General features: G+C 29.3%; 1 protein-coding gene across 1 annotated transcript; it reads right to left on the bottom strand.

Annotated features, from left to right (window-relative positions):
* Window positions 1-1,627: 1,627 nt before the first annotated feature.
* On the bottom strand, window positions 1,628-12,489 carry LOC114128877 (transcription elongation factor SPT6). Its single transcript, XM_027993482.2, has 22 exons — window positions 12,184-12,489; window positions 11,189-11,231; window positions 10,974-11,052; window positions 9,744-9,937; window positions 9,565-9,684; window positions 9,078-9,500; window positions 8,876-9,016; window positions 8,528-8,722; window positions 8,020-8,458; window positions 7,827-7,956; window positions 7,580-7,759; window positions 7,300-7,465; window positions 7,023-7,199; window positions 6,534-6,953; window positions 6,325-6,462; window positions 5,018-5,515; window positions 4,639-4,935; window positions 3,805-4,569; window positions 3,188-3,410; window positions 3,007-3,116; window positions 2,650-2,936; window positions 1,628-2,142 (listed from the first exon to the last, which is right to left on the bottom strand). The coding sequence occupies exons 2-22, from the start codon at window positions 11,225-11,227 to the stop codon at window positions 1,722-1,724; spliced, it is 5,442 nt and encodes a 1,813-aa protein (XP_027849283.2). The 5' UTR covers window positions 11,228-11,231; window positions 12,184-12,489; the 3' UTR covers window positions 1,628-1,721.
* Window positions 12,490-13,155: the final 666 nt, after the last annotated feature.

Raw genomic sequence — 13,155 nt, 5'->3', positions numbered from 1 at the left:
GTTCAGCTGTGCAAATATGTATAGGTACAAGGTGGATACTGGGTAATGTATAATATATTTAGTGTGTTAATTAATTTTTTATGTATAGCCGTCACGGCGTCACATTATTATTATAGGTAAACTATAAAATCGGTTGTAACAATTAAAGCGATTTTTATATACACTCATGTAATTACATAACAATTAATAAATTCATTGTTTAATTATGTGTAACATTTTTCTATAAAAAACTTTTAAAAATATAAACTGCAGTTTTAAAAACAAAATTAACCAAATGATATATACATTAGTTTTTTTTTTTAATAATCGCGGTAACTTTTAATATCTAGTACCTACTTATTTACTTAGTTTTAAATTTTAATACAGGTAGCAGTGGCGTAGTTATGGGGGGGATATGGGGATAGATCCCCCCCAGAGCCTTTTTTTTTAATGTTTAAATCATTGACTTATTGAGCCCCCCACTTTATGTTTAACCAATAAATTATATATCCCCCCCAGAACAAAATCATAACTACGCCACTGACAGGTAGGTACTTTGGAAATAGTGTTTCTTCAGAGGCATCACATTTTAATTGTTAAGTGTTATACTGTATAGTGTATCAACATTTTGTTTAAACTGATTTTATAATTTATACCTACCAACTTTCCCTGTATAACATTTTCTCGTCCACGGGAAATTTATTAGGGAGGATAATAATAAAATCAATCATAAAAGTTAACACATTAAACAAATCTAAAAATAGAAAATTTATTTTAACAATAATAAAATTCAATATTTTCAAAATTATATTCTAAGTCCACAGGGGAGTAGGCAAATACCTAGTCTTGCCCCCCTCCGGGCACCCATATGACACGCGATGAACACCTGTACATTTTAATAAGAAAATTATATAAATTTGCGTAAAATAACATATTTCTATATTTTTTGGGTCCACATAATCTGCTTTAAAATGGCCTGTTTGGTTTTTATTTATGAATGGAACTCTTGATATGATTATTTTGATTGTGATTTGTGATCAAAAGACAACAATTTACCATATACCTGTCCTACCACAAGTCGACTTTTTTTTAAAGCGCAACATTTTTAGGTTCTTTAGGGACAGCGAGACACTTAGCTCGAAAGCGGGAATGTCCCAAACTCCCAAAGTATAAAGTATACACAATCTTAAACGGAAGAAAAAACTAAATGTTTCTCACCTCTTTCATTCACTTCATATTAAATATATTGGTGTTAATTCGGTATATACTTTTCATACATTGTTCATTGTTGTTTAGTTCAATATTTCATATTAATCTAATTTTAATATAGTATCTATCTTGTTATGATGTGAAAATTTTCTTTTCTTTTCTTTTCTTTTTTTTTTGATTTATATTATGTTTTAAATGTTTTCCAATAGATCGAGAAAAAAGTCAGTACTATCTTTGTAATTGTCTCCAGCTGTAACGATTGAAATGAAACTTTTAATGATTAACATTTTTTTAATAATTCACTTTTCTTGTTTAATCATGACCTTTCAATGCTTTATGACATTTGGTAACTTATTAAATGGTTGTATATAAAACCAAAACAATGGTTATCATTTACAGTATCAGTTTTAGTCTTTACAAAGATATAAAAAAAAAGGTATCATTGTTGAATTATTGGATTTATTCATGTCACATAGAACTATATAAAATAAAATAAAAATAAGAAACTTGATAATGAAAAATGAATTATTCATTTAGTCTTCATACAGAGGTGTATTATCGCCCATAGAAGATTCAATCATTGATCTAGGGCTATTAATGGTATGAGGAGTTGATCTACCAGACCGTGGAGTCCACCTTGAACCAGGTGATGCATACCTCAAGTCTGGATCATTTGCATCATTACGTCCTGAACGAGATGATGATGCATATACTCCAGGCGAGTCTTGCCCGGGATCCATTGTAAAAGGATCATATGGTGTACCAGAATTAGACGATGGACCTCGAGGTGATTTTGAGTTATGTGAAGAAGATGTATAATTATTTTTGTAGTTCTTTGATGGTGCTGGCGAATGATATCCGTACGACGAGGCACTTGGGGTTGGTGACGGAGCATCACTGCGAGGTGTACTAGATTCTCTTTCTCTATTCATACTGTATCGATGATTATTATACCTGAAATGTTAATAATCATTTTTGTTTTTACCTTGATTTTAATTATATATGAGATTTACTATAAGTTTTCAACTATACTTATGTAAATTTTTACAACATAGGTTATTAAACATATAATTATTATTTCTCCTCAAATAATTTTTGATATTTTGCAATATTTCATAAAAAAAAAAAAAAATATGGGCTGCATAGCACTAAAAACATGTATAAATATATATGTAGGCCAATAGAAAGTTTACATGGTAACTTTTAACTAGCTTGGCTTAAAACTGTTTGTGTTATGGCGATATATTTTTTAATACCAGTTTAAAAAATATTGGAACACACTAATATCCTAAGGATTATAAATCAGTAACAATAAAAAATGTTAAGTTAAATAAAGTAAAATAATAAATAATTTTATTTAAAATTATGTACATTAAGTAATAGATGTTTTATAGTTAACAAACATCATATTACAGTTTTATAATTTAAAATTTATTACTTAGTATCATGTTAACATCTTACCTGCTACGAGGTGTGTGTCGTCCCCCTCCATCTGACATGGGTGTAGAGTATCCTCCATCACCTCGTTGTTTAGCTTTGGCCCATTCTTCAGCCATTCGACGCCAATCACTTGGATCTGCTGATTGTACAGGTTGTCTAGAAGAAGATGGTTTTGGACTGCTTTGAACAATTGGCGTGAGAGAGCTAGGATGTAGAAATACACCATCATGAACTGGTGCTTGAGTAGAACCATAACGAGGAGTAGCATAATTGCCAATATAAGGAGTTTGCCCAGATGGTGTGTACGGCTAAAAAAAAAAATTAAACAAAATTTAATAAATATTTTATATAACTATGATTGTTAGACTATTAATTTACAGTGTTATATGCAGATGGTTGCATGTTGTTGTATGATGCATGTGGGGATTGCGAATATTGGGGTGTAATATTTGAATGGCTACTATGACTACGATTCATCGGTGAAGGTTCTAAAAATTAAAAGAATCAAATAAATAATGAATAATTTTAATATTTATTCATATTTAAAATATAGACATACCTGAATGCGGAGAAGGACCATAACTTTGTCCAGCAGAACGAGACGCTACTGGTGTTACATGAGGTGTAGCATCTCGGAAATGTTCTTTGTACCATCTGAATAAAGATCCAATAGAATCAAAATTTTGACTGCGGAAACGATAACCTTCCGGTGTAACAGTTATATATTCATGTTTTGATCTACGAGTAGGTAAACATGATAGAAGAAACTTTCCTGCATATTTCTGAAAACCAAAAAAATATAAATTAAAAATACATAAATAACTTTTTACTATATTACACTCTAAATATACTACAATACACTCATATATTATATAGTTTTATACACATATGGCCATGTCCACAGGGTCGGATTTTGGGGGACAGTTACTTCAGTGGTTAGGTTAGGTTAGTGAGCTACAACTTAGGGGCTCCCACAATTTCATGTTATTTTTATCAGTAAAATAATATATTTCTTATTTATGTATAAGGGGCCTCTATAATGCATTTCGCCCATGGGGCCACCCCATACCTAAATCTGCCCTTGCATATTATACTAGTATCCTAATTTAAGGAATACTTTATAATTTTGATTAATAATAAAACTCTAAAATAAAATAAATCCATAAATTAACATACCTGAGAGACAGATACTATGTAATGGATTTTTGAAGGATTATTATTTTTTTCATCTCGGAGAATTTGCTCAGCTTTTTCAATATTGCCTCCATCTGTATCTCGATAATACCTAAACCGTAATAATTCTCTAGCATTGCTTGCCATAGGAGTAATATGACGAGCAATTATTTCATCTAGGTCTTCAAATTCTTCAGTACCTATCCAAAGAGAACGCCCCAATGAAAAAGCATTGACTTTGCCTTTTTCTGTTATGTCAATGTGTTGGTAAACATTATCAGCAACTTTCCAAGTAACAGTCAAATGGTCAGCACCTTTACTTGATGGTCTAATAATAGCATCTCCTTGGTCAGAGTTATTCAATAATTTAACAGCTTCTGCAAATGATACATTGTGGAAACACGGATGTACAATTACACGTTTAATATATGTCTGAGCATTTTTTATTTTATTCTTGTCTAGTTCTGTTTTGCGTTGTCTGCTTTCAGTTTCATGGTCATAATAAGGATCTTTTTGGGGTCGCCATTGGTGTTCTTGATCTTTTAAATCTGAGCTTTTCGAAGTAGCTTCAAATGAGAATCTATCTGGTTCAATTTTAATAATTCTACAATGTATTGCCTGGTTAAAACGAACACGATCTTCAGGGTTGGCTACATGAGTATTCGATAAATTCTTCATTGCTATAAAGCCACTAATGCCATTATCTAATCTTATACGAATTCCTGATGCTTGACCAGGGCAACCACCAGCATCAAAATGGTTCCATACCTAAACATTTTTATAATCAAAATAAATAAAATTCATAAAATTAAGTTATTTTAAATGTAAAAAACATACATCTGATAATTCAAGGAAGTCATTCTTAAAACAAAATGGACATTGCCATAAACCACTTTCATCATTTCTCACTGGATTTGCTTTGTCAAGTTGATCATTTTGAGGTTTTCTACGTGCGATTCCAGTGACAGTAGCTAAAACCATTTTTCCAACAAAAAATGTTTCTTGGGTTTCCTTAGTTAATAGTTCAAAAACTTGAGCAGGATTTGGAGGCTTATATGACACTCTAATATCTTTATAACGATGATTTAACTCTTGGCGTATATCATAAAGCGTAATACTTTTATTACCAAAGCCCTAAAATATTTAAAAATTTAAAAAATTTAAATTTAATAAGAATATAAACGTAATATATATATATAACAATATCACAGCTTACCTGTCTTTCCAATTCTTCAGCAAATGCATCCAAATCCAAATCTTTAAGTCTTTCTGGAGCATCTAAAATTTCTTCTAGAGCTCCAGCTGGATTAGCTTCCTCATCATCATATTCTAGAGCATCTACAGCCATTTTTCTGGCCCATTCATATGTCTCTGGATGTACTCTAGATCCATCTAAAACTTCTACATATGCTTCAGTACTGTCACCCAAAGAGTTGGTATCAATTCTAATAAATCCAGCACAATTTATAAATATCTTAGGGCCCATATGGCATGCAGTAACTAATTGGGTTCGATTTTCTAATCGTTGATTTGTTTGTTTCATTAGTTTAATTAATGCAGTAGCTTTACGAGGTCCCAAACCACAAACAAATTGTAATAAGTTTGGTGCATAAACTCGCTGAACAACATCATTTATGTCAACACCCACTTCATTAGTACGATTAATAAATTCTTGGTATAAACCTTCCAGTAATTCTTCTTGACTCAAAACTTCCTGAAAGTAAAAAAATACAATTTTAAAGTAAGAATATTATGAGTTTTCTTATAAGTATTTTTTTTTTGGTATTTTAATGTGAAAGCGAGTTTTGAGTACTTTTAAATTTTGATAATTTTGATATTTTATTTGCTTGTTGAAATTTAAACAAAAATCAATTGAGTAAATTGGTCTATGTAGTTTGAATAAAAGGCTAGGCATGATTCTTTAAGAAGAGCAGCTTTTTTTTGTTGAGCATAGTATTTTTTCTATTAACGTTTATAAAATATAAAGAAAGGCAATAACTCTAATTGTCTATCAATTCATTTAAATAAGTCTTAATATTTTGAAAATGTTATTGTGTAATCAAAATGATAATTTAAGAACCAAATAGAATATTTTTAAGATTCAATAAGTAATATTTTTCAAATTACAATAAAGTATTAAAAAATGGTTTGAAGAATTATTATTTACTATGTGATTACAATATATGTAAAATTAAGTTTTAGATCTTTAAACACATTTTTGAAATAAGTGCACATATTTAGCTTAAAAATGATAAAACCAAAATAAATTAATGTTAATAATAATGTTGATAATTTGGATAATAAGTAAATGCACTATAATATTTAAACTAAGAACACAAAATAAGAATTACTGAAAGTTAATTTTAGTGTTATGTGGTAATAAAATGGAGACATAAGTAAATCCTAGTAATCACTAATCACCCATTAATTCAAAACTAAATATTTATGAGTTATTTTAATTCATTTAAATTATAAAAACAATTATCAAAAAAAAAAAAAAAAAATGGAGAATGAAATAAATACTTGATATTGATGATAGCGAAGACATAATATTTCATCATCTGTTGTACATAATTGAGAAAATTCAACTAAAGGATCTTGCATTCTACGTCCTAAAGAAATTGATTCACGTAGAAGTTGTGGATAATCTCTGAATTCATTCTAAAATAATAAAATAATTCTTTAATATTATAATTATTTTAAATTGAAATTTCAAACAAAAATGTACATACTTCGCCTTTAATAGAATTGGCATAAATTCTAGCTAGATGATTATCTAAGATTTCAACTTGTATCTGAGGAAATTGTTCATCAACAACTAGTTGGTCAACAACTGCTTTAATATCCCTAACTAGCCATAATGCATCTCTAGATTCTGCTCCAATTACTATGACATGGGGTTTTTTAAAAGTAATGAAGTTTCTTATATGATTAAAATCTCCATCTCTTTTTGCTTTTACATCATCATTGAATGGTCTTTTCATAATATATGGCAAACGTAAATGATCAACAACTTCACCATCAGTTGATAAAATACATGCAAATGATGCTTGTTCATGATCAGGCGAATAAGCTAATCCCATAACTCTAATGCCTTTACTTGTATCCCAATCATCATCATCTTCATCTACTTCTGGTTTATATGGACCTACCTATAACCATTAAATATTAATTAAATAATATTTAATATTAATAAATAATAATTAATTATAGTTACGCACAGCTATCCAATTTGATAATTTTTGTTTGCAAGATTTTAATATATGTTCTTTAGCTTCAGCCAGCAAAGAACGTCTGAGTTCTTTTACCATTTCAGGCATCAATAATTTTCTAAAAGCTAAATCAACACATTCACGCCTAACATCATTCCATTGTTGTACATTTGAACTAAATTCATCCTATGGATTAATAGGTTTATTTAATATCTAGTATCTAGTATAGTCTAGTATTTATCTAGTATCAGTTATAATATATATATATATATATTATATAACTTACTCTAATATAAAGCTGTTTAACTTCTTCTATATAAGGAAGGGAACCCAGACCATCTACTTCCTCATCAAATGAAATGGTTAGTAATTTATCATCTTCAGCCATTTGTAACTTTAAAAAGTCATCTCTTACTAAATCTCTTACTGGTTTACGACGAATGTACTTCATTCTACACCAAAATATAAATAATAAAGTAGTATTCTTCATTTTATATATAAATAATAAAATATGATAATTTTTTAGAATATAATTATTAAATAATGAAAATATATAAACTACTAACGAATAACAATTATGATTTTCATCAATTTCTTTGAGACCCCGTTTGGTTGGTACAATATTTATTTTAGCACGATCAAAGAAAGTCTCTCTCAAACATTTTCTTATGAGTGGTTCTCGAGATATTTGACAAGCTACCATATACTTGCCAGCCTTCAAAACTTCTTCAGGGGTTTTTAATAATCTGTAAATAATTGAATATAATTAAATATACATAATATGTAATTGGATTCATAATTATTGATACTTACTCATTGCAGTATTCACCAGCAAGCTTATAGGGATCGACAGATTCTTGATCTACTTCATGCCTTTGGTAGTTGTCACGAACATTTGCCGCAAAATGTTCAGGTTTTAAACCAAAACGTTTTGCAAACCCAGCTAGAAACATGAATATTTATACGTAGAATTCATTTATTTAATAAATATTTCATAATGACATACCGAGTCCTGATTTTAAGCACATTGTGTAAGGTCCTGAACTACTTGCAGGTTTAACTGTTTCAACGTTTGAATCCTCATCGTCTAAATTACCAGCATCTTCATCATCATCAGGAACTTCTTCACCAGCTTCTAAAGCAAGTTTTCTTCTTTCTTCTCTTAGTTCTCTAGCTTTTCTTTTCATTTCTCTTGATTTTTTTCTAGCACTTTCTTGCATAGCAGGGACATCACTGGCATAGTATAACATAAAATGACCTTGTATATCTTTAAGTTCTTCATTTGTTTGTACTGCACGCAACTTATCAATATCTTCATCTTTAATAATGCGAATATGATCTGGCATAGGAGCATTTGTATCCACCATTAACATTTCCATTTGATAATTTCGCATTTTTTCCAATAATTCAATCAACATAGTTTTGCGAGATTTCAATTGACACCACTAAATAAATAAAAAAAATGTTAATTTTTTAATAATTTATAGTTAATACCAGATTAAATATAAACTTACTTTAGCATCAAAATGGTAAACTCTCCATAACGCATTGATATCGAGTTCAGGTTCAACATATTCTTTTCTGTAGTATGCTAAAAATGGAACTTCAAAGTTTTGATTTCGCATAAAATCTAATGCTTTCTTAATTTTTCCAATTGTTTGAGGCCCTTTCTTGGATTGAAGTCGAGGATCAACACCACCTTTGTTTTCCTAAAAATATGAAAAATATTCATTATTATATAATTATGACATAAATAAGTTGTGAACTATTGTTCTTTAGATAATTAAAATGTATGATATTTAAGTACTCTTTAAACATGAATTTTTATTAAGCTAAGGCTAAGTATTAATATAAAATTATACTTGTGTAGTAATAGTTGGCTTGCAAAATGCTTGTTTGTAAATCCAGTCTGCTTCATCATCTAATTCATCAGAACCTTCGGGAACTGGTGTAACTGGAACTTCACGTAGTTGCATTCGTTCTGGTATATCATTATTACGAATCTAAATGAATAAACAATGTTTAAAGCTCATATAATATGATATTATAATAATTGTAGTATACTTGATTGTCTAAGTCCGTAAAATGACCTCTTTTCAACTCAATTGGTTCATATATTTCAAAAATTGATTTTCTAGTAGCTTTTCTACGTTTTTGAGGTTTTGGCCGTTGTCTTCTTTCACCATCTTCCTCATCTTCTAAATAGTCATCATCAGATACATCATCTTCATACTCGTCATCATATTTTTCAAACTCATCATAGTCAAAATCAACACCGAAAATGTCTTGTGCTTCTTGAAGGGCAGCATCATGATATATATGTTTACGTTTTTTCTTTTTCTCTTTAATTGGCCGCCCTTCATCATCTACAATAAATCCATCATCATCTTCATCAGAATATCCTTCTCCTTCTTCATCGCCTTCTACATCATAATTATCAACTCGTTCAGCTCTTGAAGAAACACGATCAGTTGTCCTTTCTTCTTCCTAAAAATTGTAAAAACAATTATAAACAATTTTTGTTATATATTACTTTAATTATATTACTTACATTGTCAGACATATCAAATAAAGTGTTAGCAATAGCTTCTCTATCTTCAGTAGCATTTTCACCAGTTCCTTCATCATCACTTTCTTCATCTTCTAAACGTCTTAATCTTTTAAATCGTTTCTAAAAATTATGTATTTATAATATAGTAATTTACCAAAATAAACAATAATAAAACATACTCTTCGTTCCACTTTAACGCCAAGATTTTCTTCAATAAGATCATAATCGTCTTCTTCCAATCGATCATCAAAGTCATCATCTGATTTTTTTCTCTTTTTTGAACCATCAGATTCATCACCAGAACCATCACTTTCTTCTATTGGATTATCGTCAATTAAGTCCTTTAGTTCTTCGCGAATTTTGTCTTCATCATCTACATAAATAGTTATTACAAATTATTCCAAAGATATAATATTAAAATATAATATCTTCATCTTAAAATATATTTTTTCTCAGATAATATTCAAGACATGTCATTCTCAATGTCTCAACAAATTCTCTAAGAATTTGGAAACAGAGAACGTTTCAGATTTGCGCAGTGATTAGTCATCATAGAAAAGTAAATGATTACTTAAAATAATTCTTAGCACGACAATTATAAATAAAAACTATACTACAACACTGATTAGTTAATCATGATTAAGTTTTTAAGTAATATACTATATTTATTGAACATTATAATAACTTACAGAAAATAAAAAGAATTTAAATACTTAAAATTATTTTATATACTAAGAAATAAGTAGTAAGTTATCTAAACTTTTTTCTCACACACACCACATATATATAAAGAGGGGTTGGGGTTAAAATTCCTTCTATTGATTTTACAACATGTTTTGTGTCTGTCATCACTTGTCTTTTTGAATTACCTAACAGTAAAAATGTTTGAATTTTCAACTTTGGAAGGAGTTACTGTTAGAAAATTGAATTTAGTTGATACCTTGGGATAGTCAAAAGTAAAAACAATTCTCATTATTTACTTAAAATAACTCAGAAAATCAATGTTATCATTACCTAGATTAATTTTAAGATATTATCTATTTATGCTATGAATCTATTTACACTAGTAAGGTGTTCATAACTATAATATATTAGGGAATTAATATATATTATTATAATAGATACCATTAATAATATTACAAATGTAATATTTTTCAGAAAAAATTAATTTGACCTACAGTAATACTTATAGTAAAACAATTTATTTTAATAGCTAGGTACTAGTTATAAGAAAAAATATAATGAAATATATTTATTTAGTGATATAGGTTCAGTTTGCAATCAATACATTAATATATCATTAAATTCAAATTTAACACATTCAATACAGTGACATATTATTTATTAATAATGTTCCTAATATATAATTATTTAAATACGGGTAAAATTGTTATAGAAATAAAGCATACCTTCATCATCGTCATCGTCACTTTCCATTGCTTTAATTTTCTTAGCTTTTTTCTTGTCAATTTCGTCCAACTCATCATCCTATAAACATTAAAAAAATGTTATACATTTAAAATTTATAAATATAATCAAAGATCAGACAATTAAACATTTATTTAAAAATAATATACAACATGAAATTGAATCTATAATAATTAAAATGATGACTAATACTTACTTCACTCTCCTCCGCTTCAGAATCTAGAAACTGAGACATTATTCTGTAAAAGTAAAATTTTTGTTCATTTAAAAATAAGTTCCAATTATTTTAAATTATAAGAGCTCAATAATAATTCCTATCATATTTGAATAAAAATGTAAAACATATTTGAATTCATTTGACTGAATATGTTAAAGACTTTTCTAATAGAATGGGATGGTAAAAGTAAAGATGGAAATGTGTATTTTCAAATATTATAAGATATGAGATGCCTTGAAGGTGACAAACTTTTATCTTATAAAATGAGACGCATTATAAGGTAATGGTTACACAGAAATGTTAATTAAAAATTATAATTAATAACCTACATAATATTGGGTTCAATTACCTAAAAATTCAAAATTGTATCTACCTGTGTAGGTTTCTTTACTTGATAAATAAAATTTGTAAAAATGAAATGTTTCAAATCTAAGTGGAATACCCGATACACTGTAGATATAAAAATTGTCACAGAAGATATAATTAGTAGTTAAAGGAATACATTTCAAAACTCAATCAATAAATAGTAAACAACCATTTATCTTTTTAATCACATATTATCGTAATTGTATTTGTTCAGGAATCATCATGGTTATTATTACACTACCTATCCTGTTACAGATCTATGAATGTTTTGGAGATATATATCATCTATTCGAGATCACGAAGTATGAATTAAGGTACAGACTATAGAGACCAAGGTAGACAGAGACAATATTTCTATTGCTACAAGCATTGATTTTATAATTAAATATCATTATAAAATCAATGCTACAAGTCTAGTGTTATCGGTAGGCGAATCAAGATGGAAAACCATGAATGATTTCGCGAACCATGTACTCAAAACGCGACCGATCGGATCACGTTTAGAGTGAGTAGGCACTACTGCACTAGGGCAGCATTACCAAAAAATCCCTAAAACAAAACACAAACCGGGCTTTCGAAAATACCCGGTTCGATGGAACGACACGTACGGAATGCGGCGTGGACGGCAGCCGTGCTCTTGGCGTTCTTGGTCGGTCGCGTATTACACGGTGGATTGCGGTCAGAGATAAAAAAAAAAAAAAAGTAGATTATATTATTGAGCAGCAAAAGTAGGTAGAAACTAGAAACAATAGTGTAGAAAATTGTTCGCCACTCGATGTTGTTATTTTCGTCGTCGCTACGACGGGCAACACCGAACGCCGTGTATAAAACGACAGGAGACGTAATCTCAGTAAATATTAATAATAATAATAATAAATAATAACATTGTTGTAAGGCAGTTCGTGGACGGCCATTTTGCCCAGTTATCATTCTCGAGCGATACGTTACAGAAGACGACGACGTCGATGACGATGACAGACAGTGTGACCGCCGGCACGTTTATACATAGACATATAAAATATATTTAAAATACATATATATATATATATATATTATCTATGATTTTTTTATAAAATGCTTAATATTATTATGTCTATAGATCAAGGTGGATATCCACCTTGCTATAGATTTAACCATTGATTTAATCAATGGTTTAACGGATTGGTGTACGGTTACTGCGATTATTCATTTATTACTATTTACCACGGACTAAAATATATCGATAGTGATGACGATCGTTCTGAATTTCTGATTACGGAACGAAGACGTAAATACTATAAATGCATAATCGTATATTCGTACGTCAATGGTCAATGGCCAATGGTCATCGTAGTCGTAACATCCCGCTGGGCGTAGAACGTAGTTAAAGTTTAACGATCGAAATTCTGGGATATTCTATGAAAAAGTTTTGAAAACAATATTTTACAGCTAATTCAGCTGTAAAATATAGAACACTAAGATTATGTTATTTAAAACGATGTATCATGTAGCCATGTAGGTACAACTTATTGCTTCTGAGTGCTGAAGACAGAAGGAGGGATTCAACCGTCTCTATAGTCTATACAGAATCTTTTTCCGTA

The sequence above is a fragment of the Aphis gossypii genome, chromosome 3 (genome assembly GCF_020184175.1).
Source record: "Aphis gossypii isolate Hap1 chromosome 3, ASM2018417v2, whole genome shotgun sequence".
Taxonomy (NCBI): Eukaryota; Metazoa; Arthropoda; class Insecta; order Hemiptera; family Aphididae; genus Aphis; species Aphis gossypii.
The sequence above is the reverse complement of the archived record's forward strand: the minus strand, read 5'-3'. Positions and strand labels throughout refer to the sequence as shown.